Below are 25,360 nucleotides of genomic sequence, written 5' to 3'. Positions count from 1 at the left end.
TCTAGCAATATAACATGAACACATTCCAAATTTCAAGACCAAAATAAATAAATAAATCCCAAACTTCAAAAGCGATAAAAAATTAAGTACAACTGCAATGTCGTATAAATAGGATATTAATATTTCAAAAAGTCTATTAAGAATAGCTCATATAGCCATCATAAAGGGAGTGAATTTTTCTAGTATGCTTCGTCAATCTTTTCTAGAGAATTGTCTTTCATAGTTTGAAAGCCCTAAAATTTTTTATGGAAGATAAAAAAAGTGGAGTCTAAAATTTTTTATGAAAGAGAAGAATGTGGAGTTGATGTTTGCTACTCCAAAGTTGTCTATAGAAGTGATAGAGTAGCATAATGTGAACACAAGATAGGATAGGAGCAGAAATTAGAGTAAGGGTAATATGGTCTCATCAAAATGAAAATGGGGTTGTGGGAGTACAAATAGCATAAGGAGAATGCAAATAACATTACTCTCAAAGAATTATACATTCTATTTTAGAATGTTTCGAAACATTTGTCATTTTTTTCTCTTTTACTTTTTAAAAGGATTAACCTTAATGACTCGAACTCGAGACTTAGGATTACAGGTGAAACGTTTTACCAAATAAGTTGTGCTTCATTGCCTTCAAAATATTCGTCGTATTATAAAAGTTAGAGTCAATTTTAGTCTGTATTCCAATGTTGCTTCTTCCTTTATGAATATGCAGGTTACATTCAAGTTCAAAGTTTAAAAATTGGGGATAAAATTAGAAAAAGAAACACAAATGTAACAGTTGAAGTATTATTTTAAAAAAGTTAGATTCTTGAAGAGCGACAAAGAAAAGATTAGGACAAAGGGAGTATTTTGCATGCGCAAAGGTTTGAGGGTGGAAAGTTGTTTGCCCAGATGAGTCTGAATTGAACCTTTTTACAAATCATAACATGTGTATATGGAATTTCCAGAAACAAATCTGATAATTTCCAGGAATTGGAGAAACGCGAGGATTAAGGGCCTGTAAAATCATAAATATAGACTCTGACGCAATTTTTAGGTACAAATTTTAATAATTGAAAAAATTTGTTATATTTTTATATATTATTGTACTAATATCTACATTTATTCTTCTAGTCTACATTGCACGTGCATTTGCCACTATCAATCATTGAGCCCCTTTTTATCCCACAAAAAAAAAAAAAAAAAAAAAAATCATTGAGCCCCTTGATCCAAAACAAAAGCCCTCCCCAAAAAAGTTAGTATTTAACTTTTATGGAGTTCTGCGTAATCTTCGTGATCCGAAGATTGTGGACGTCATCAGATATGAGAAAAAAGTTTGTGGACTGGGCTATGATAAGTGGATTGAATACTTATTTTTAAGTTGATGTTCTGACCATATCAAAGCTGAAAGCCCACAACCCATGGGTACAGGTGAATTACCAATACTTTTTTTTTTTTTTTTGTGTGATTCAAAATTATGCATGCATATCCAGTGATGTCAGCAACCAAAACAAGCCGCCACGTTATATCTAACTAGGAGGAGAACACCGCGTGGTGCGCGGAGAAAATTTTCTTGTTTGCCCAGTCATGCATGGTACATAATTAAATTTCTAGTTTATCCAATTATTTAGGTTTTTCCAGTTATACAAAATACATAATTGTTGCAAATTATATTAAGCTAAATCATAAATATTGTATTCATCCGTTCAAAATTAGATAAAGCTGTATCGTATTTATCCATTCAAAAGTTTCTAAAACAATTAGCAAAAGTAATTTCCGCTGAAACTGTAACTATGAAGCGCATCCATGTTAGCAGACTTGAGGAAATGGACTCTCATTTAGAAACAAAACGAAAAGTATAATTGTAAGTTACAGGACTTGCTGGGTTTCTTTCTCCACCAGATTTTACCATTAGAAAGCAATATCAGTACAACATTCTTAATGTTTCAAAAGGTATAAATTATAAAAATACAAAAAGGCTATGAAATGCCCTTTTTCTCTCAACTACTAACACCCATGAAGACTCCTTTTTTAATGTAAATAGTAAGAAATACAAGACTCAAACACAATCGGGAGTGAAAAACCGCATATGCTTCCGGTCTGTGATAAGATAACAAGTCATTATCTCAAGTTTAGAACCTTATTGACATAACAAATGAGATATATATGATAAAGCAAATGAAATAGATATATAATGGAAATATTTTGGGCACATGATAACAGCAAAGAAAGGTATTAATACCTTTCAAAATGGCATTTGAGGCCAAAATATTCATCCACCGACCCAACAATTTATCACTTTAATCTTGTTTTCCTGCAACAGTTGAAACCTATTCAAAACTACTTTTGAATCTTGGAATTAAAATCACCAAAAGCCGAAAGAAGTTCAATTTCTTTGGAATTCATAAAAGGTAGAGACATCAAGAAAAAAAATATAGGAACTTGTAGAATAGAAGACTTGCAAATATTATTTTTTGAACTAATTTTGACTATTTAAATAACATAAAGTAAGAACTCAGCAAGGAGGCTTCATACTCCTGTTTCATGAAATATAATAAAAACATCTCTACACTTAAAGTCACCAAGCAGATACATAACTATTTATTTGGTTGAGTTAGACTAAGTATAAAAATTGTTTATCTCATGTTTAAAGGTTTGAAACTGCACACTTGTCAAATGGATTTAAACAAAATTTTGCATTCCCACTTGTGCTCCCAAAAAAAGGACAAGATAACAATCAGCCAATATTTTGCACCTTTTTGTCATTACTTATGGGTTGTATATAAGTTCTTACTTGAATTCGAGAAAAGAAGAAAGAAAAAAAAAATTTGTATAATACATACTGTATAAAAAAATCAATAAAAAAGAAAATGACAACGGGTGTGTTTGGATCCCTTGTTTTTGGGGCTATTTTTGAAAAACTATTTTTCACATTCCAAATGCTACAGTAAATGTGTATTTTCAAAACAACTACAAAAACACCATATCCAAATATTATATAAAAAACAAATACATATGTATATTTCAATTATGTATATTATATATAAAAATATATATATTATATTATATTAATATAAATTGAAATATACAAATTGAAAATTATATATATTATATATTATATAAATATTTATATAAATTAATATTACACATAATATTGTATATTATACATAATATAATATAATATACATAATATGTAATATTGTATACATAAATGTGTAAATATTTATACATAATATAACATGTACATTATATTATAATATATACATTATTAATGTATAATATTATTATGTTCATTATTGTGTATAATAATGTATAATAATGTTATGTATAATATATAATATACATAATATGTAATAATGTAATAATGTATATTATGTATAGTATATTATATATATACAATATTATGTATATTACACAAATTGAAAATTATATATTATATACTTATATTATATATTATATGGATATTTATATAATGAAATATACAATAAATATTACAAATTGAAATATTATATAAACACCATATTTATAATATTATAATATTTATAATTAATATTGATGTATATTATATATTTTAAATATTTATATATTTATTTATACATATTATAAATATATTTATATATTTATATGAATATTATATATTATATAAATTATATATAATATAACATATATTATATATTATACATTTATATAAATGTACATTTATACATAATATATATATATTAATGTATATTTATAATATACATTTATATTATGTATTATATATAATATAATACATTTATACATTTATATTAATATACATAATATTAATTTTATATTTATACATAATATTAATACATTTGGACATTTATATTAATTATACTAATACATTTATACTTAATACTAATATATATTAATAAAATTATAATTTATACATTTACAATAATATACACTTATACATTTATAAATATACTTATATTATGTATTATATATAATATAATAAATTTATAATACATTTATATATTTTTATATAAATATATAAATATATTTATTTATAAATATTTATAAATGTATTATAAAATTTTAAAAAAATGAAGGACTAAATAAATTTTGGCAGGGAGGGAAGAACTTTAAAACAAAGAGCCTCTCTAAGAAGAAGAGAGAGCTTGGAAGATGAAGAAAACCATCTTGGTCATTGTTGCTCTCAGGTGGAAGATGAAAAAAAAGAGAGAGAGAGTTGTTCTAAGAGGTTAGAGAGTGACGATCGATGAACAAAGAGGGAAAAAAGAGACTTTTGATGCATCGAGCCCAACCCCTGTCAAATCCCACAAAAAAGAGCTGTTACGGAGAGAGGAAGTCTACCCACCACATGTTTATTCAGAAAAGAATTCACGCGTGGGAATGGACGACCATCAATTGGAAATTGGCACGGGCGAACAACCACCGATCAACCAATAGCAGCGTGCCACGTCAGCAATTGGAACTCAATTGGAAACAACGGCATTCGCGCATAGACTAGATATGTTAAAAAGAGAAATGATATACTCTCTGCTTTCTCTACCTTTTGAACCGTAAATGTTTCTCAGAATATCCGGCCTTTCTATGTTCTATAGGCTTATATATAACTATAAAGACTGAAAATATTCTACACAATGTGAATATTTTATCCGAAAATTTCTTTTAGTTCAAAATGATCAATATATAAAAGAAGCAAAACAGGTGACTGCAGAAATTTGTGTACAAACTTCTATTTTTGAGTTTCCCAGCGAAGGTTCGAAAACATAATATTTTATTTATTGTGACATCTAAAAAACTTATCTGAATAAGTTTTTTCAAATACAGAAGACAAACCCTTTATGAGATTGAGAGTTTATTAGTCAAAAAACTTCTCAAACATGGTCAAATAACGTAATCTTGCGTTCTATAGGATAAAAAAATTTATTTAATAAAATGTGAAGGACGTATTTAACGATTATCCTCCTTGTTCTAATTTTCAAGAAACATTTCTAGCCACAAAAGTGATTCAAACAAGTTAGTGGGATGATACCTAATCTTTTCACATGGACAATTGACAGACACAACAAAAGTAATTAGTGTTTTTTTAACAACTAAGAGGAGTGAGACAAAAAGATAACTATAAGTTATGGCCAGGTCATAGCTAGTGTAATATCTGCTCTCATTCTCCAACACGGTTGACCCCTGCCAAAGCAAAAAAGGGCTGCAGATACAATTGGCACAATTCAACCATTTCCAAAGGAAGGAAAAGACAGGATAATTTGTTTCATCTTTTGGCCTTTGCATTAGCTTTCTTACCCTTCTCTTTTGGTTTTTATGCCCTTTTCAGTATCAATAACATCCCAAATTGTCTTTGGGAAATGACAACAATCTAATCGATAAATAGACACATGATCAGCAAGAAGTGACAAACGCAGGTTTTTGTCTCAGCAACTTATTTTTTTTTCCTTTTTTCATAGACATCACGTTTTGTAGAACCTAAAAATAACCCAATCAGTATAAGAGTGGAGTATCAATTTGCCACATTCAAATGTATAAGGAGAGGATAAAGAGAGGCTAATTTAGTATTAATAACAAATATATAAAATTCAATATTAAAAATCAACAAATATATACAATATATATAGAAATCAACTCTTCATAATAATAAATATATACAAGACTCTAAAATACACACGCACAAACACGCGAGACTCTCAACTCTTCATTCTTTTTAAGTGAACACTTTAACACGATTCTCTATTTATAAATTTTTTTTCAAGCGAACACTTTAACAAAAGTCTCTATTTATAAAGCTACTAAATGAACAAAAGAAAATTGCCAAATATTAAACCAAAAACTGCTAAAGAATAATTTAGAAACTTCAAGAATTATTCGGCTTGGTTTAATAGGTGAACTTACTGCATCGTTATAAATCATGTTCTGTATACTGACAGATTTTCATGTTTTTGAAACATGAATTGTATAAGAAATGGGAAAAAAATGAAAAAAAAAAAGGGAAAAAAGCAGTAGTGGTCAAGTTGGATGGGTAGTGGGATTTGGCAAGTACTCTTTGTTACGGGTGTTTGAGGGATGAAAAAAATGGTCCTGCTGCCTATGCTTTATATGATGCAGAATCATATAGCAATAACTTTGACAAGGATCCAAATATATAGATCATGGAATTGTGTTCCTACTTCTTGAATGAGATTCTGCATCAAGTTCACTTCCATACATGTTCCACCATTGTGAATTCCCATAGTTTCTGTAAAGAACAAGGTAATTTTGTCCATGCATGTTTCATCCTTGGTGAATATATGCTGCAGAGACAAAAGATAGCTTTTCAGCAGCACCAGACTAGACAAATTCCAGAAAGATTTAGTGATTAATGTGCTTCCCTTCCATGTTATAGGCGGGCCTGCAAAGCAGAGAATGGACCAAAACTACACACTCCAACCAACTCTCCATGATAACCAGTCCAATAAATGGGCAAACACTAATGGTTTTACTTGAATAATTCCACTTGCATACGTGCATTTAATCTCAAATATCCTGGTGTTATCCCAAAAAACTATATCTCAAGTTGGAAAAATGATAACTCCATTACTAAATTAATAGAGATTTTCAGATTGATAAAATCCTCGTCAAATGATTTGCCTTTCGTATATCCACTGCCTCGTGTACAGAAAACATAATTAATCCCCTTGCACTAATTTCGACAATATTTTAAGGATTAATCTTCGATACACTGATAATATATACACTGTCACTATTAGATGCATGACACATAATCCGAATTTGAATTTGAAACTCAAATTTTGCATATGTGTCATATATCCAACTGTGATAATGCATACACCGTCAATAAATATAAGATTTACTCATATTTTAATTGCAATGAGACATTTTCAGTGGCCCCTAACACCCCTAGCAAGAAAAGTTTAAAGGGAAAATAAAAGAACAGAAAAACAGTTGGAGAGAGATGAAAAACATTGAAGGCAAATTGGAAACTCCTGCTGCCAATTGGCAATGCAGACATCTTTTGGTTCTTATCAAGTTCTGTAGCCGGCTCCAGCTGTTGAAGTTGCAATCTACTACCGAAGCAGGACAAACTAATTTGCACAAGCATTAAACCTTCATATATATGCAAAAGATCATCCCAAACATTCATCAAATTGCATCAAGTTAGACTATATTTAAAATATCCCACTAAAGCTTTCTGTTCCATCTGCTAAATCAAGAATGGTTTGTAGATGTTGGAGTAGAAGAATTCAGCTGCATGATGAAGAAACAACTTTCAGCAAAGTAAAGAATAATAGGCATAAGCCAAAGTCCTTTGCAGAAGCTATCTTTTCATTGCAAAATTCTCCAAGAACTAGAGGTGATTTTACCAGTTATCAAGTTTCCTTTCAAGGGTTCCCTCCTCGTGTCTCTCATCAGATGTGCATATATGACAAGAGAGATTATCCCTTGCCTTTGCCTTTGCCAATGAGCTCACCTGAGCCATCAATGATATCTATTGGTTGCTCATCTTTCTCTTCTGTTTCTGATGATGATGTTGATGAGCATCTTGGTCAGAATGTGTTTTCTTCTTACAGGTGAGTCATTAATCATGATCACTTTGTTAATCATCATACTCTCAATTTCTTAGCAAATCACATGTCAGTGCTATTCCCTCTTTTATGTCTGTTTTAAGTACTCTTGAGTCTCTGACATGTTATACTGAAGTTATTACAAAAAAGATTGAAATTCTTTGGTAAGTGCACAGCTTCAGTTACATGCCAATAGAACATGAAACTTTTAAGAATATCACTGCAGAGCTAACTTGAGAAGGTACTTTATTTTTCAGAACACATGAAGAGAGCGGACCTAACACCTGGTCAAGAAATTCTTATGCAGCATCAAGAACTTCAACACCATGTGCATCATCCCCTAAGAATCTGATCTTGTGTGACATAAGTTTCGAGTTCCAGACTGAAGGCAATGAACATTCTAATCACCCAATCCATCCTCTTCCTTGTCCACCAACCCCTCCCACAAAACCTTTAGGACTTCTCAAGTCATCGTGGATTAAGGGAAAACTTTTGGGAAGGGGGACATTTGGACATGTTTATGCTGGATTCAACAGGTAATAATGGTATTTAACATTTGTTGGTCTATAACATAAAAATGCACATCACCTAAACCACCAAAACATAAGTTCCAAACTCCTGTAAATCAGTGAACATGAGAAATGAAATATACAAGTCATATATTTGCGTTCTGTGCAGTGAAAATGGCAAGATGTGTGCCATAAAGGAAGTCAGGTTGATTTCCGATGATCAAACATCAAGAGAATGTCTCAGGCAACTAAATCAGGTCTGCAGTAAATTAATAAGATCTATGTTCATGCACTATCAGGCATCTTTCCTTACAAACAACTAATTGCAACTTTTTTTGTCTGTTATACAGGAGATAGAAGTTCTTAGCCAGCTCTCACATCCAAATATTGTTCAATATTACGGAAGTCAGCTAGTATGAGTTTCAAATCTTGCTTAAGTATCGTATTTTCACTGAACATTAACACCTCCAGAATTTCATTGTTCTGTTTTTGATCCTTTGTAGTCGGGAGATAAATTATCAGTATATTTGGAGAGTGTCTCAGGAGGATCAATGCTCAAACTACTTCAGGATTATGGACCGTTTGGTGAAAAAGTTATACAAAGTTACACAAGGAAAATTCTGTGCGGCCTAGTATACTTGCATGACAGAAATGTAGTACATAGGTATAAAGTTAATAAGCTATACAGGTTACAGTCCTCTGTTGTTTACATATCTTTGGCTGTAAGTGTCGAAGATTTGACTAAATTGATATTTCTCCGGGCAGGGATATAAAAGGGGCAAATATCCTTGTAAATCCTAAAGGGGAAGTCAAGCTCACGGACTTTGGAATGGCTAAACATGTATGATTGTTGTCTAATTTGCAAATTGTACTTCATTGGCATTCCTAAATTGATACCTTGACAGTAGAGTTAATGGTTGACTAAAAACATGATTAGAGTTTTATTTAAACATCCACATATGGTCAAACAAAGTAAACAAGTGAATTGAAACATTCTTACATATACTGATAGTGCTCAGACAAGTGGTTTACACACATGCAATGAAATTGTATGATTAGAAAATGGGTGAGTTAGATATTTTGTTGGGTCTTTTTTGTCTAAGCCAAGGACTATACTTACAAGTGTACCTTATTTCAGATAGATTCATGCTCATCCATGCTTTCTTTCAAAGGAAGTCCATACTGGACAGCCCCAGAGGTAAAAAAAAAAAAAAAAGTTGGTCTTTTCTTTCCCACTAGTATCTCCTCATTCCTGAGTTTAACAGTATGACTATATTTTCTTCTCATGTTTGCACTGTATCCAGATTATAATGAACACTGGAGTTTACAGCCTTGCTGTTGATATCTGGTGCCTTGGTTGTGTTGTTCTTGAGATGGCAACATCCAAACCTCCATGGAGCCAATATGAAGGGGTATATATCCTAATTTTAGGCATTATCTGCAGGATTTTGGCATTTCTTTTGACTAGAGAATAAATTTTTGTGTTTGGAACTGACAGATATCTGCAATATTTAGAATAGCAAATGATCTAGAGGTTCCTGAAATCCCTAACAACCTCTCAGAAGAAGCAAAAAGTTTCGTCAAAGTTTGCCTCCAAAGAAACCCTTCTGTACGTCCTACAGCAGCCCAATTGCTGCATCATCCCTTCATCCAAGGAATACAAGAAAACAGAATTTCAAAGGACATATGCTGTTGAGACTGGCAGACCTTCACTTACTACCACTATTCTGACAGTGACTCCCAATGATGGTAACTTGCTACATGCTAAAGTTTAACAGACTTAGATTTTTTTAGGCTAGTTTCACACTTAAATAATAGAAACCAGAATAACAAGCCAATTCACGCCAACTCAAACATCACAGGACGAAACTATCAAGTGCAATTGACTTTTATTGTCATGGCAATTGTAGTTTAACACGTACTACCCCTACAGCTTTTTCCTGTCTCTGTGTTAAGGATTTTCTCCTAACAAGATGAGGACCACGGGGTCAAATTCTGAGGCTTCCTTCAAAATGTCATAGTGACCAAGGTACCTTCTATATTAGATCTCAGTAATTTTTTTTTTTTAAAATTCGTGGAAGTCCAGAAGTGATCTTGATATTCTTCCATCCCATACATGCAGCTTAAAACACAATTCTTGAACCCTTTACGAATATGCAACAGTCGAATTGGCAAATAGCTAGCAAGATGGATAAAGGTGATGGATTTGGAAGACTTGCACGCCTTGCATCAGAAATTAAAGCCAAAGACTATACAATTTGTAACCAGAAATGGCAACAAAATCACATATCACATAGTCAAGCAAGCAGTTCACATATTTCAGATTACTAGCAAAACAATACAAAGTAGTGGACTAGGTAAAAGGCTTACATCTGCTTGGAGTGCAACTCTTTCTGATTAGTGAGAAGAACTCCTTCCTGATAGGAAACGGATTGGCCTCTGCCACCACCATATAGGGAAACCATCAAGACCAGGAACTGCATTGTCATTACTGGTTTTTCATTTGGACATTCGTTTATGAATAGGCCAATATTATGATTTGAGTTTCTGATATTATATGCAAATGAATAGCCATCCATTACTGCTTGAGCTGGCATTCGATGTCATCACTGTTTCTCACAATTTTCAATGCTTTCAAGGTATTAAAAAAAATTTTAATATTGTAAAACATTTACGACATAGTACTGCTAAAGGTGTTGTCCAGCAGAATTTTGGAAGAAAGAGCCAGCTTCTTGTAGAGTGGTCCGAAATTGGTAAACCTAGTTAGAACTACCTGACATATCACAGGTATAAATTCTAGTTGCCGCTATGACAAATGTCACACATAATCATGAGAATAAAGCCTCAATTGTACGTTGTTTCCAAAAACAAATAAAACAAACCTTTAGTTTAGAACATCCTTGTACGTTGTTTCCAAAGAACAAATCCGGCTTTTCTACTCCAATGGATAATTTTTCCGTGGAAATGGATGGCAGGCCTTAAAAAAGACAGCAGCTTTACAACAATTTTAAACTTTCCTACTTTTGAATTTGGAAAGAGATCCATGAAAAATATAGCAGTAATAGGATAAATTATGTGGCAGCACACATCATTGTAGGCAAGAACTGAAGGAAAGGAGAAGTATTCATGGCCATCAAATGAATTGTACACGCACCTATCTAGCCTATACAAAAGCAGCACATCCAACCCAAAATTCCTAAGCTCATTTCAAAATGAATAGTCCTTCAGATCAGCCTTGGAATCCCCATGCTCCAAATCAGCCAAGCATTCTTCTGCTGTAAGAGGTGGGAGTTGCCTAGTTTTTCTCCTTAGATTATGTTTATGCCACTCACTCTTGAAATGCTCCCTGTATTCTTTTGAATCACCCACAACAGCATTACATGTACTGCACTTATTCTGCTTTAGTTCTCTACTGGAGCTTCCAGTTTTTGAAATAGTCTGATTCTGCATTTGATCGCTCAGTTGATGAATGGGATCGGTATAACCCCTGCGCAAGCTTGATGGTTCATCTTCATGGTCATCATAATGATCCACGTGGGTGTCACTGTCCACATGCACGTTTACAGCCAGAATTTCTGACCTCCCATGCATATTCCTAACAACAGCATCACAATCCCGAAAAAGGCTTGGGTCCATTTCACAGATCTGTATAATTGTTTGACAAGTGGGTTAAAGCAATATACCTCCAAAACTGAAAAGAACTGAAAAGAACAGAATCCATGGCTCTAAATAACACTACCTCGTTATATATCTAGCATCCAGAAAGTTCATAATGAAATAAAAAATATAAAGGTAAACATAATTCTTGATGTATCTGATGATGTCCCAGAAAAACATCAAACTTTTCAGGAAAGCAGCTAAAGTTGAGCAAAGATGACACAGGACTGAACTACTCCAGCAATCAGTAGATTTAACCAACACCCCCCTCCCAAAAAAAAAACCCCAAAATTTTTTTTTTCCAATACATATGAGAATTAGTACAGTAGATTTAGCAAAAATGAATGTTACATCAAATTGTTCACGACATCAGCTAGAGAATCCATAAATCCACCATATCTGGAATTCCCAACTACCCTTACTTATACCTATTTTTATCATTGTACATAACACTACTAATTAAACTTTACAGATATGGAAGTTGGTGCAATTAAGAAAGTAACAATAAAGCAGTGACAAAATAGCATATGCTGTCATAAAATCATGATAAACCATCGACACTTACAATGGAAATTTGACTTCCAGCTTCATCTCTTGAAACAACATTAACATTCCACCCATTGAGTTTCTCCAGGAGATCCAAAATATTCTGTTCTGGGACAGTTAATCTTAACCTCATAGGAGACCTTTTTATAGGATAGTGCTTCTGAAGCTCACGAATGACTTCTAATGCCTGTTTATCATACCTTTAGGTCAGACTAAAAATACATAGCAAATGGACTTCTCCAAGTAAAAAGATCAATAACTTCTAGATTCATGGTGACTGGGGAGTTCACAAAACACATTTGACAGTGGCAGGAAGCCGCAAGATGCAAGTTCACAGAAGGAAGATCTGCATCTTTCTTTCCAACATTTTTGTTTCCTGTTTATGTCTTTAAAATTTCAAAAGCTAAAAACATATTGAATTATGTGCTATGCATATTCCACTGTTAATATCACATCAGAAGCTGTTGTATTTTACCACTCTATACCTGGATTGTTTCTGCATCTGTTGGACCTAAAATCAGTTAAACCTTTGATGATAAATTACATTTTTTTAAGCAACTGTTATTAAATTTTTAAGAGTTAATAACACATGCCTATCGATGCATACCACTTATAATTCGAAGAATGTACCTGACGCCCCATTGTAATTAACTTTTTCGGGCAACAAATACTAACTTGATCAAAAAGTAGAAGGAGGAGTATTAGAACTTTACAACCAAAAGACATTAAAAAGACCAAAAAGGGAAAACAGATATATGGTGTTGAATGTGAAAATAAAACGTGTGCCAGAAATGTATCGAAAGCTTAAAAAACCTGATTTGGTAGAAGTTGACTGAAATGAAAAAGTTTATGAAACAAAGTTTTTCCCTTATTTCCCCAAGGAACAAAACAAAAAGAATTCCATTCTAGCAAACCCAAAAAACTGGAAACAGCTGAGGTTTAGCTCCTTACTTTGACAAAAAGGGATGAGTCTAAAATAGTTTCTATAATCCTTGATCAATCAGCAACATATTCCACAATAAGATCTAAGCTCAAAGAAATGCAGTGCCGCAATCAGTATGTTTGGATATAAAATTATTTGGAAAAAAATTTTTGAGTAACAATTTAGCACTTTTTGTGACGTGATGTATGTGAAAAAAGAAGGTGATTGGTAAGATAAAAAAGTGATTGGAAAACGTGTTATGATGCTGTCAATCATTTTTTTTTCCTTTTTGCAAATAATAGAATTTCCAAACAAACCAAGCTACTTTTCCTTCACTTTAACAATCACACCAAGTTACCTGTTTCTTTGAGCTGCTATTTGGATCCACAGCAAAATGGATTTCATGCATCAGACGCTCAATCATGCTTATGGTATAAGGGCGCTGAGTTTCAGGATTAACAGTCTTCTGCATAACTATGGTAGCTACATCTCTAAACTGACTTGACAACTGCGACTCCCTTTCCTTCCCAGCAACTTGTAGCTCTCCCTTCTCCAAAATCTGCAACAGAAACATATTCCTTTATCTCAAGGCTCCCAAGTCTAGTGAATAGTTCTTTTATTCCTACCAATATAACACTATTCTTGAGTCACTTCAAAATCCGGCGTCCAGTATACTGTATCACCAAACGTTACTACATGAATGCTTCCAATTTGGAAGCACTCCTCCCTTTCTTCAACTGCCCGAAAATCAGAGCACAAGTAAAAGGGCCTAAATTTCTTAAGGCCAGTTTGATGCATCATTCACTTGTGAAAAGAGATTCTCAAGAATCAGGAATTCAACTCTAACAAAAGCTGTGGTAGCAAGCTATAAGCCTATTCAAGTTGGATTGCCAGACAGACGATACATAGCATTAGGACTTCAAGCTTTGCTCAAAGGCTGCACCAAATAGAGCCCTAAGTTGCACAAAAGCTTGATATCTTATAGTACTAAAACCGATAATAAACCAGGGATTCAATAGGAAGAAGATACAAATTAGATAAAAAGATGGTACTAATCAGTATAATGGCAAATGGAATTTGCAATCCAACCAACCTCCAAACAGATTTTGGCCTGATCATCAGTCCCAAAAGCCTTGACTAAATCCTTGGACTTAGCCAAAACCCCCTTTGAAACATTGGAATAAACAGTCTGGGATTGCAAAACTTCATCCAAATCCTTCTCTCTGTTAAATAAACAATAAGTAACCGACAAAAATTTCAATAAAATGAACAAAAAAAGATCATAAACAAGAAAGATATAAAGAAAGAAAAAACAGGGAGTGGGCATACACGCCGGAACGCCAAGAGAGGACTTTGTTCTTGTAGCAAGCGATTTCGAAGCGAATGCCATGTTTCTTGAGGCGAACTACTGCTACGTTTGTCAATCTTTTTTGGCCTATGGGCTGCACCAGCGTCTTTGACATCTCTCTGCTTCTTCTTCTTCTTCTTTAGGTCCCTTTTGCTGCTTCTCTCTCTCTTTCTCTGTCTTCTGTGTTTTTACTGTACGTGTTTCGGGTTTGCTCCGGAACGTGAGTTTAATGACTTTCTTGAAGTTTGTACAAGCTTTTATGCGTGTTTTTTTTGCGTGAAAAAAAAGAAATTGTTTACATATTATATGTTTTATAAGTAGCCTTTTTATCCGTCTAATTTTTTCCTAAAAAAGATTCTTTCAATGTAAATATTTGTTCTGTTTGGTTAGCATGATTTGCAAACAAAATTTTTTAAATATTACCTTCATCACTTTAAATACAATTTTCAATTACTTTTTATCTTATATACATGACATCATAAAAAAATATTACAATGTTATTTCAATTTTGCCAAATAATCTTCTATGATTTCTGCTTTTTTATCCGTCCAATTTTCGGAGAGAAGGCAAAACCTCGTTAAGAAATCCTCATTTTTATCATATGTCAAGTTTTATTTCTATGGCAATTTAAATTTTTAACACAATGTTTTTCTATATTCACTTTTAAACTTCGATGATAAATTTGTACTTAAAATTCGTTTTTGCTAAAAAGTTATTTTTTCCTTTTAATTTAAAAAAAATTCACTGTATTACCAAACCAAAGTTATTTACTTTAAACCTCTTTCTTTACTAAGTTAGTTTATTTTTAACCTTTTTTCACACTTTACTTCTAACTTGTTATGCTTTTAATTCAATCATGTATACTTGATTTGTTGACTGTGATATATGCCCATGAATTAAACATTAAAAAAATATATGCTTTTTGTTATTTTCTTTGCAACTTTTTATTTTTTATTTTTTCTCATTTGCTACGCCTAGTCAAAATTTGACTATCTAATATGATGGAAAAAAATAATTGAATTGAATTAAAAAAATTGAATTAAGAATTAAAATCAAATAACAAGTGAAGAGATGGCAAGGAGGATAAAATAACGTCTAATGAGTATAACATTATTTTTGAGGGAAAAAAGAAACAAAAAATATAGAGTCTCCCTTCCAAAACCAAAGATAACTTTTAAGAAAAAGAAAATTATGTGACAGCAAAAAAAAAAAAAGGAAAAATATCTAGAATACTTATATAGAAATTATTGTTGTTGTTATATGATGTAAATATGCAAATATTGTATCATTATGTACAAACAAGTATTCATGCCTTACAGTTGACACCCATAACTACTAATTTTTTGACATTTAAGTCCTCTAGAAAACCTCAACATTGGCACAAGTCCATTTTGTTCAGTTTTCTTTTTTTTTTTTTTTTTTTTTAGGGTCCAATTAAATTAACCCTTAAAGACCAATTGTGCCTGCTGGACCTTAACCCGACCCGTAACTATAACCCATTTACCCAAATATACCATGAACATTTTTCTAATTAAAATAAATGAGTAATTCTTTTCCTTCCCCCATCCTCCTATATAAAAACTCTCGTCTGCCATTTGTGTACTTCTTTCTTTCTCCTTCCTCTCGGCAAACATCAACTATGAACTCTCAAAACCATCATTCCCAACATCAAAAACCCACTAATAACTGTCAGTATAATAGAGGCAAGAATGCCAGCGACAACAGCAATAGCAGCAAACCCAATAAGTCCTTCTTTGATATATATGGCCCTGAGGTATGCACTACACCATCCACTACTCATTGTTTTCTCTCAATTTGCTTATTTCTGTTTCTTTTCTTGGTTTGTTGACCTTTTTAAGAATTTTGGTTTTGCTTATTTACAGTTAGTTTTGTAGGTTTTTTTTTTTTTTTTTTTTTAATTGGGATAGCTTGTTTATTGAGGAAAAGATTAGACTTTTTAGTGACTTTGTGACATTGGCTTGATTGTAAAGAACTTAAAATTGCTCGGAGCATATTGATGTTAAGTAGGATTTTTGAGGCAGAGATTCTGGTTTATATAGAGAAAAATTGTTTGAAAAAAATGTTAGATGTTTTTGTTTCAGTTGCAGTTTAGATAGATAAAACTTGTTCTGCGTTTGCCAGGATTTCATGGTTTCAGATATCAGCTGGGGAATGTAGGTAAGTATGTGTAGAATAGTTTTGGGTTATGTTTACCAAAGATAAGAGCAATCTTTGGGCAATTAGGAGAGAGGGAGAGAAGAAAGACAGATTTCAAGAGTAGACAGTTTAGTTCTATCGTATCGCTTTTTTCTCCTGACATTCATTGCAATGTTCGTATGTTTGCTGATATTATTGTTACTCTCTGGTTCTTCATCAAAGGGTTTGACTGAAAAACTTTTCTGTACTTTATTGGTGAGAATCATTGTAGGGGAACGCATGTACATGTTAAACATGTCTAATAGTTTCCGAGTGCTTTGATTTATTTGGTTATAATGGCATCGAAATGAATTTAATTTGTGTGATGCAGGGGAGATCGGATGTAGTTTTTAAGCAGCCAGATGCCAATTCGACATTGAATTTGCAAGTAGGTTTGGACAGTTCTTTAGCGCTTTGTCCCATCTAGAGGGAGTTCTTAAGCAGAGCTGGAAATAACAAAATATTAATTGCTTCCATATGTGTCATGTGGTATGCAGGATGTGCAAGGGCTTGTCACCTGGGTGCTTGGTGACGGATTCATGCCATCATGGATTTTTATCAAAGTAAGGAAATTATGATATATATCCTTCATATTGAAGTTTCAAGTCTGAATAATATTTCGTGAGAATATAGATAACTCATCAGGAAATGGAGACACATAGATGCATTGTTCTGCTGCGTTGTTTAATATTCAACTCTGCTTGGGATTGGATAACTATATAGAACTTGTTTGAGATAAAAAGTGTCTAACGATCAGGTATCTGACGATAGGGCTCTTTCCGTGAGAAATCAATCCTTCAATCTGAGCCTGTTATTTCCTGGTCCTAATTCAGGGTGGCCTTGTGTAAACTGTTAAAGTTTCTTGCTTGTGCCTCTTCTGTGTCAATTCTCATTTGGTTCTGAGAGACCTGAGGGCTAGAACTTCCTGTAGGGTTTGGGTCGTTCACAGACCACCATGCTTTTTCTTGGCTCAAGTAACTGCCGAATTCCTAGTGTTTTTGGTTAAAAAGTTTTCTTTCCTGTAATTCCCATTGGGTGATGGTTTTTTTTTTTTTTTTGGTTTCTTTTTCCCCCCTGTTCCTTCTACTTGTTATGTCTCTCTTTGGTGGGAAGCAGGGATTTGACTTGTTTGGGGTGCCCTGGAATTTAAACTATTTTTTGTCAATTATTCACATAAAGAAAAAAGATTTTGTTTTGCTTTATCATGCACTTTGGTGTTTTTGACCTCTGCCCTTTTCACCCATATGCTTGGTATTCCTCATCAATTTTCTGCAAGACTTGTATTGATTCTGGAGGCACTGAACAGCTCTTTGTAACATGCAGAACAAACCCTTGATACCAAAAGTCGTTATGGTGTATCTCCCTGGCCTTGATGCAGCTATGTACTTATCGCAGTCCAAATTACTAAAAGGTTTTAAACAATGTTGTGGCATTCCTCGAGCAGTATTAGCTCTCAGGTTGGTCATGCCTACACAATACAACAAAAACTGTGGCTTTTTTGTTTTGGTACTACAACATGATAATCATTTCCTATTGTCCGTTCTGTTCTAGTTGTGTATCAGAGGGAATGCAGACAATAGATGCACTGCTTACCTGCAAAACCAAAAGAAAGAGGGAAGCAACTCAGTCCTCTGTGAAAAAAACTTGTCAAACAACTGAACAAGGTATTTTATTGATATTATTAACTTTTTGTCTTTTATAATTGTACTTGCACTTTTTGTGTTGTACTTTTGCTTTTGAGTCTAGGAAAACAGTATTGGAAACATGATTGTGTGAATCTAGGAAATGAGTTGCTTGGTGGATATATATCTAGTGGTTTCCTGGGTCAGTAGAGATGAAGTGTGACACTGCAGCTCGAACTGAGAGCGATTTAATAGCAGCTGCCTCTAGAACTTCTGCACATTTCATTTCTAACATGCAACTTTAAAGACAGTCTATGCAGTGACAAAGTTTCTTCTTGGTGATTAGAAGAATGAGGTTTGGTCCATAGAACTAGCAATCACTGCTTAGTATATCAATATGCATGCTGTATGGGTACCTAATCCTCCCACATGACCTTAGAATGCTGGGATTCTTGTGTGCTGTGTTTTCCTGTTTCCAATATTGTTAGCATCCAATAATCAGAATTGTCTATCAAATGCATTGTAACGCAGTTTCTAATCGTCTGGAACTTAAGTGATGTTTTCTTTTTGGCCAAAATTATCTTCTTGATTGAAGTGAGTTGAGTTCATGCATTTCATGTAAAGAATCCAATTTCAGATTGTATTCGAATTGCATTGACTAACTATAGTGGATTAAATTCAGAAGAGCATAGAGCTTGTTCTGATTGACAACACTGCCCTATTTAATGCAGGAACTTATCCGTCTAATTCGTCAGGGGATCCATCCCCCACTGATGCTCTGAACAATCTACCATTCCCAATGACATACTACACACTGACAGCTAAGGAATTAGAAGATAATGGGTACTGCAACCGACCAGGTTCCATGGATTTTGATGTTGATGCATTAAATTTTCACTTTCAGTTTCTTTTTTAAATGCCTATCCTAAAAAAAGATAGATTTTTGTAATGTTGTTTTGCATTGCAGATTTTTGTTCAACTCTTCCAGCTCCTGCAACTCCTCCATATGAAATTTTAGCTCTTGACTGTGAGATGGTATGTAGGTGGTTGAGTGTGGTATTTGTTTTATCAATTGTAGAGCGAGATCAGTTATTTTCAAGCTAATGTTTCATCACTTATGCTCCGACAAGTGGATGAAATCACGTATATGTGTCCTTTATGACCTGTCTCTGACTTTTACATATAGCTAAGATAGTGAATTTGGCTCCTATTGGTTAGGTTACTGTTAATGATGTGATTGTTTTCATTGTTGATAGCACTTGGGCAATTGGTGCCTCTTTTCATAAAGCTCCTATACTATCATTGGAAAAATTTGGGCATCTTCTTTCACTACCTTTGTTGTGTTACTGAACTAGTTATAATTTTTCTGTGTGCAGCTAAAACAAAAGAGTGTTTAATGCAAATATTCAATATGTTTGATTTAATGACTCTCTCTCTCTCTCTCTCTCTCTCTCTCTGTGCATGTGTTCATGTGGAATCACTCTGTTTCTATCAAGGTGCCTGAAGTAATCATATTTTTAGTTTTTTAATATTCTATTCACATTTCACTTTTAGCATATCATCTTTATTTTTCCAGTGCATTACAAGGGAAGGGTTCGAACTTACTCGAGTGACACTTGTAGATGTCAAAGGACAGGTATGCTTCATCTATTTGGCTGCTTCCAGCAACATGTGCAATGTTGGTCCTATGCTTTTTTGTTTTCATTATTCATATTCATCCTGGGTATCATTTCACTCAAAAAATGTTTTCTTATCTTTTTTGGGGGGTTGGTGTGGGTATAGTGAGGATTATGTTGTCAGTCATTTGATACTTTTGCAGTGAATTTAGTAGCTGGGCTGTTGTACAGGATGAGTGGGTATGAATCAAATATTCATGCCAGAAAGGGATGTGCATTTTTTAATTTCTTTTATACAGCACAAAAGTTGTCCATTGTCTCATTCAGATTATTACTTCTCAACTTTAATGTCACCATATTTCATCTAATGGATCGTGGGCTTAGTGGAGCTTGTGATTATGGGATTTGTTTCAGAAGCACTAGTTACCTGTACATGATGTCAAGGAAGATGTGGACTATAGCATGTGGTCTGACTTAGTCTGCAGCTTGTGGATTTTTACTTTGTAGCTATTGGTGCCAGCTGAGCATATTTTTTTCTATTCCATACTATTACGCATAAGTAGGACATCATGAATATATTAAAGGATGTGTCTCTTGTATTTTTTCTGACCCTTTCAAAATTTTGCAGGTTGTGTTGGACAAACTCATTAAACCTTCTAATCCCATCATTGATTATAATACTAGGTAATAATTTATGTCAAAATCTGTTGCAAGATTTGTCTTAATTCTTTCCTTTTAGTAGGATGCCATTATTGGCTGTTTTTCCCCTTTGGTTTCTAGTTTCTAAACTAACATTTATGTTTTGTGGTGATTAGGAAGTTGCAAATGCATCCCTTTTTTTAGTCAGTAATAGTTATGTTCATGTTATTAGTTTTATGTTCATTTTCATCCTTATGATGAATTGATATTATCACTATTTTGAGAACCAATGTCTAAAAATATTCGTTTGTATTTGCTATCACATACAGTTGTTCTTGAAGTCTGAAATGTAATGTTTCTTTCTAGGGTCTTATTAGCTTATCTCAACACACATTAAATGTCTGGCATGGTGCTTATATGATTTCTGTTTTGCTTCCAAAACTTTGAGGTAACTTTTTGAACGTTGAGCTCATAATTTTTTGTTTTTCTGACACATGCTTGAGATTTTTGCATGGAGCATTTGATATTAGTTGCTCTGACCTTCATATTTGTTGATTTTTACATTTTCTCTCAAGTTATGTTTCTAAAGCATTTACTGGATTGGGGGATTTGGAATTGGAAAGACAATATTAAAATGTTTAAAGGTGCAAGTGCAAGGGCCTTTAATATCTATAGTGAACAAATTAATCCTTCTAGCATGCTAGGACTATAGTTGCAAAGCACTCTAACAAAGTTTTCATGCCTAAGTTTGTCTGCTTGACAGTTTTGACAGTTTGGAGAGTAATTTTCTCTATACTTGTGAAATAGTATAATTCTTTAAACTTTGTTCTTCTAAATTTTTAGGTACAGTGGAATAACAGATGAGATGTTAAATGGGGTGACAACAACTCTAAAAGACATTCAGGTTCGTTGAGTTTTAATTCTGTTATTTACCTGAAAAGCTCCCGATTTATCTAATTCTACAGCTTTTATCTTCAGGAGGAATTTCTACAATTGGTTTACAAAGAGACTATTCTTGTGGGCCATTCATTGGAGAACGATTTGTTAGCGCTGAAGATATTTCATGATTTGGTGATTGACACAGCAGTGTTATACAAACATCCACGGGGGAAATCTTTCAAGACGGCCCTACGTGTCCTGAGCAGGAGATTTCTTTCCAGAGAGATTCAGGATTCAGGAAATGGACATGATAGTATTGAAGATGCAAGAGCTACAATGGAACTGGCATTACTGAAGATTAGACATGGTAAATGGTCATCTTCTCATGCTAGAAGCATTTGCAACATAGTTCATCTAGGCTTCAGAGCATTTCAAATGTTATTGTACTGCTTCTTGTATCATGTAATGTCTTATATCAGGTTGTAATCTTCCCTATCTGGATTTGGTACCTTCAATCGTATTACACTGCTTGCTTAGATTATATATTCCTTTTGATTATGCTATTCTCCTTTAATTTCTGTGTTTCATATTCTTAGATATCGAACAAGATTACAGCTGAAATGTGCCATGTTAGACTAAGTTTTAATCTTTTGTATATTGCTCATGGGGACACAGTCAATGCTAGTGAGCATTCTTCAGCATACACCTTTTTTTAATCGTCAAAACATGTTTTAACGGTCAAAACTTTTTCAGCATACTTTGGTCATAGCTATCTGTTAACTGGTTTTCTAGGCCAAACACCGCCAAATTTACAACATTTCTTTTGCCAAGCTCCTTTTCATTTTTCCCCCTATTTTCACTCAATTTTAGTCATTGTTGTTTGAAGCATTCTTGTCCCTTGTACATCCTTCATTGTTGTTTATCATAAGCAGTGTGTCATTTGATAGCATCTTCTGTTTTCATGTACAAACCTTTCTGCATTTTCTTTACATCTAATGTATTCGACTACATTGTCTTTTTTATTATTGCTCTAACTAGAGTTTGAGCAAATTTCGGTGGCCTAATAGCTTTTCTTTACGTCATGTTGTCGTATGAAAAATGGTTGTTTGCATCTCTCTCGAATGTAATGTGATTTATGATAACAAAATAGAAAAAAGAAAAGTTTTCCCTTTTTTTGGGGTGGGGGGATGGAGGGGAGGGGGCGCATCTGTTCCTTTTGTCTTTTACTGTTCTTATACAAAAGGATGATACAATTTATAATCTTCAAGTTCACGGCATGGTATTATTTTATTGGTAGATGCATACCCAGAATACCATTATTAACCCTTTCAATCATGGTTTCTCCGGAGGAATTTTTTCAGATGAACATAATCGGGATTGGATATTGCAATCATTAATGTTGAAAGACAGTGGTTCATCAAAATTTATAGATTTACTGTCCTAGCGTTCTCTGCTCTCATTGCCTTATAATTACTCTCTTCAGGACCTGATTTTGGTTCACCTCCATCATTTGTGCGGAAAAAGCTCCTCACGGTTCTGGGTGACTATGGCAAAACCTCCTCTATAATTGACGGTATATCTATAGTGAGGCGATATTCCTCTGAGCTGTCCCGTTCAATAGTAGTGTCTTCAGATGATGATGCTCTTTCAAAAGCCAGAAAAGAGGTATTGTTTTGGCATATTTGGAGAAAAGATTCTTCCTTACCCATTAACTTAATATTCTAAAATTTCTGCGCCTTGATAGGTGAGAAATGACATGGTGCATTTCATCTGGACGCAATTTGCAGAGCTAAATTGCTACTTTATGAAACAAGCAGAGGACACAGAAAATGTAAACAAGAAGCTAGCTGAGATGATTTCTTTGCTTACATGTAACCAGAAGCCTAGTGGAAGAAAAAGCATCAAATGCAGCATAACCTCTGAACTGAAGGACATTCTTTGTCGCATGGATGAGAGAATTAGAAGCCTCCATTCTGATCTACCTTTAAACTCCATGCTCATTATATGCACGGGTCATGGAGACACTGCAATTGTTCATAGGTAATTCAGTCATGGTGTCATCTTCAATACATTAATAACAACATTTTCACCTTGTGATGTTCTGGTGCAGTTGGCTTTTTGTTTTCCCTTGCATCTGTGAATGAGATGGTACTTGAGCAACCATGAGTTGTTAAGGACTTAAACTGGGATGGTTGAACCGTTGAACCAATAATTTTACTGTCTTCAAGATCTCTTGTTTATATCCATAAATGTGCAGAGGCAGTTGTTGGTTTGTCTTCAAGATCGCACAGCACATTGAAACTTAGTCCCTATAAAATTAACTTATTTTTTTCTCTCACGTTTTTACTGGTCAAGCAAGAACCTGGAAGTTTAGTTCAATTACTTTGATGACAAAATCATGACTTTACAATCCAAAAAGTCTTTCATTTTACATCTGTTATTTTCCTGGAGCTGATTGGCTGATTCGTTATGTATTTCTTATTGTTGATACTTCTTCTTTGTACATGGTGAAGAATACGGAAAACCCTTTCGGAGCAGACTGAGACTACATTATGCCGAGACAAGCTTGTGAAAGTTTTGGAAGAGCTGCAGGCCCAAGCTGAAGTAGGTCTATGTTTTGTGGGTGTGAAGCACTAATGGCTCTCTCATTCTGTGTCAAAATCTCGCGATGCATAGAAACAAGGTGTACATTTGATTTATAAGGTGTAGAATTATGCAAATCTTGACAAGGGTTTTGCATGCCCTGATACGGCAATTTTCATGGGAGCCGTCTACATGTTTAATCATGTTGTGAACCATTCTTAGGGTTCCTACTTTCTAACCTTTGTAAATCACTCCTGTTGAAAAGGGCAATGCATTTCCTGGCCTTTCAGCTTTATAGAGCTATAAGCTAATTTGTTCTGCTGATCTTTGCAAAGTGTGGCTCCCTCTATAGTCCCTCTTTCCCCTAATTGGGTTCGTCATTATTGATTCAATCTAGTAAAGTCTCCTTGGGGAGCTTTTTCGTCGAAAAGAAAGATGGATCATCCGGTGTACCATAGTTGCTTATGCCTTGAAAATAAGTTCTACATTAGTTTAAGTCTTTGGAGCATGCCTAAAAATCAAGGGAGAATTTTTTTTCTTCACGGCTCTCGTTAATTCTTTGAGTTTCATTCTTGTGAACATATTCTCCAGGCGGGACATTTAACGCGTTAGCTATAGCATTGCACGGGTCGATAAGCACATCGCCTAGTATCCATCGTTTATGACTAGGACTACTGGGGTATCTAATCCCATTCGCTCCCCTAGCTTTCGTCTCTCAGTGTCAGTATCGGCCCACCAGAATGCTTTCACCGTTGGTGTTCTTTGATTTGCCTGCCACCAATTTGTTTGGTTGAGATAAAAAAAGACTAGATTGTCTTTCGTTAGATTAAAAACAGATATGTTGAAGCCTTTTTTTCAGATTAGAAATTATATTTAATAGAAGTTAGAACTTCTAGACTGCAGAATGGTCAAACTTCTAGACTGCAGAATGGTCAATGAAATGTCTACGCTATGATTAAATTTTGATTACAATGAGATCTTATACGATCCTTTAAAGATATCATATGAGATATCAAGCTGTAGAACTTACTCTTTGCTGTTAGTTCTTTTGACTTTGGCCTAATTTGGCGAGTGTAATTATGTTTTCGGGGTCTGTTAAATTGGACAAAAAGCAGCAAACAGGTTAATATTCATGTGCAAACCAATGAGTTATGTACAATCCACTCATCAAGATGTGGAGATGAACAGAAATAAGATCCACAATTTATTTTTTTTTTTGAACGTACACCTGATTTTTTCTTAATCATTGATTTGTCATCCATCTTACCCTCACAACTCTACTCAAGTGAACATTTGATGGTACAAAATTCT

At 33.8% G+C, this 25,360-nt stretch overlaps 2 protein-coding genes and 1 long non-coding RNA gene across 3 annotated transcripts; 1 reads left to right on the top strand and 2 right to left on the bottom strand.

Annotated features, from left to right (window-relative positions):
- Positions 1–1,856: 1,856 nt before the first annotated feature.
- Positions 1,857–10,713, bottom strand: LOC140016233 (uncharacterized). Its single transcript, XR_011822572.1, has 3 exons — positions 10,412–10,713; positions 2,213–2,284; positions 1,857–2,070 (listed from the first exon to the last, which is right to left on the bottom strand). It is a non-coding gene; the product is annotated as an uncharacterized lncRNA (long non-coding RNA).
- A 368-nt stretch (positions 10,714–11,081) lies between these two features.
- Positions 11,082–14,749, bottom strand: LOC113713258 (uncharacterized). The gene is made up of 5 exons (XM_027236938.2): positions 14,496–14,749; positions 14,260–14,389; positions 13,525–13,725; positions 12,264–12,431; positions 11,082–11,686 (listed from the first exon to the last, which is right to left on the bottom strand). Exons 1-5 carry the CDS (start codon positions 14,627–14,629, stop codon positions 11,249–11,251), a joined length of 1,071 nt encoding a protein of 356 aa, XP_027092739.1. The 5' UTR covers positions 14,630–14,749; the 3' UTR covers positions 11,082–11,248.
- A 1,344-nt stretch (positions 14,750–16,093) lies between these two features.
- Positions 16,094–24,368, top strand: LOC113715115 (small RNA degrading nuclease 5). Its single transcript, XM_027239286.2, has 14 exons — positions 16,094–16,288; positions 17,042–17,098; positions 17,208–17,273; positions 18,034–18,167; positions 18,262–18,374; positions 19,064–19,192; positions 19,300–19,367; positions 19,909–19,968; positions 20,577–20,632; positions 21,431–21,491; positions 21,566–21,833; positions 22,950–23,131; positions 23,211–23,506; positions 23,980–24,368. The coding sequence occupies exons 1-14, from the start codon at positions 16,154–16,156 to the stop codon at positions 24,101–24,103; spliced, it is 1,749 nt and encodes a 582-aa protein (XP_027095087.1). The 5' UTR covers positions 16,094–16,153; the 3' UTR covers positions 24,104–24,368.
- Positions 24,369–25,360: the final 992 nt, after the last annotated feature.

The sequence above is a fragment of the Coffea arabica genome, chromosome 10c (assembly GCF_036785885.1).
Source record: "Coffea arabica cultivar ET-39 chromosome 10c, Coffea Arabica ET-39 HiFi, whole genome shotgun sequence".
Classification (NCBI taxonomy): domain Eukaryota; kingdom Viridiplantae; phylum Streptophyta; class Magnoliopsida; order Gentianales; family Rubiaceae; genus Coffea; species Coffea arabica.
Note: the sequence above shows the minus strand (reverse complement) of the source record. Positions and strands in the feature narration are given on the sequence as shown.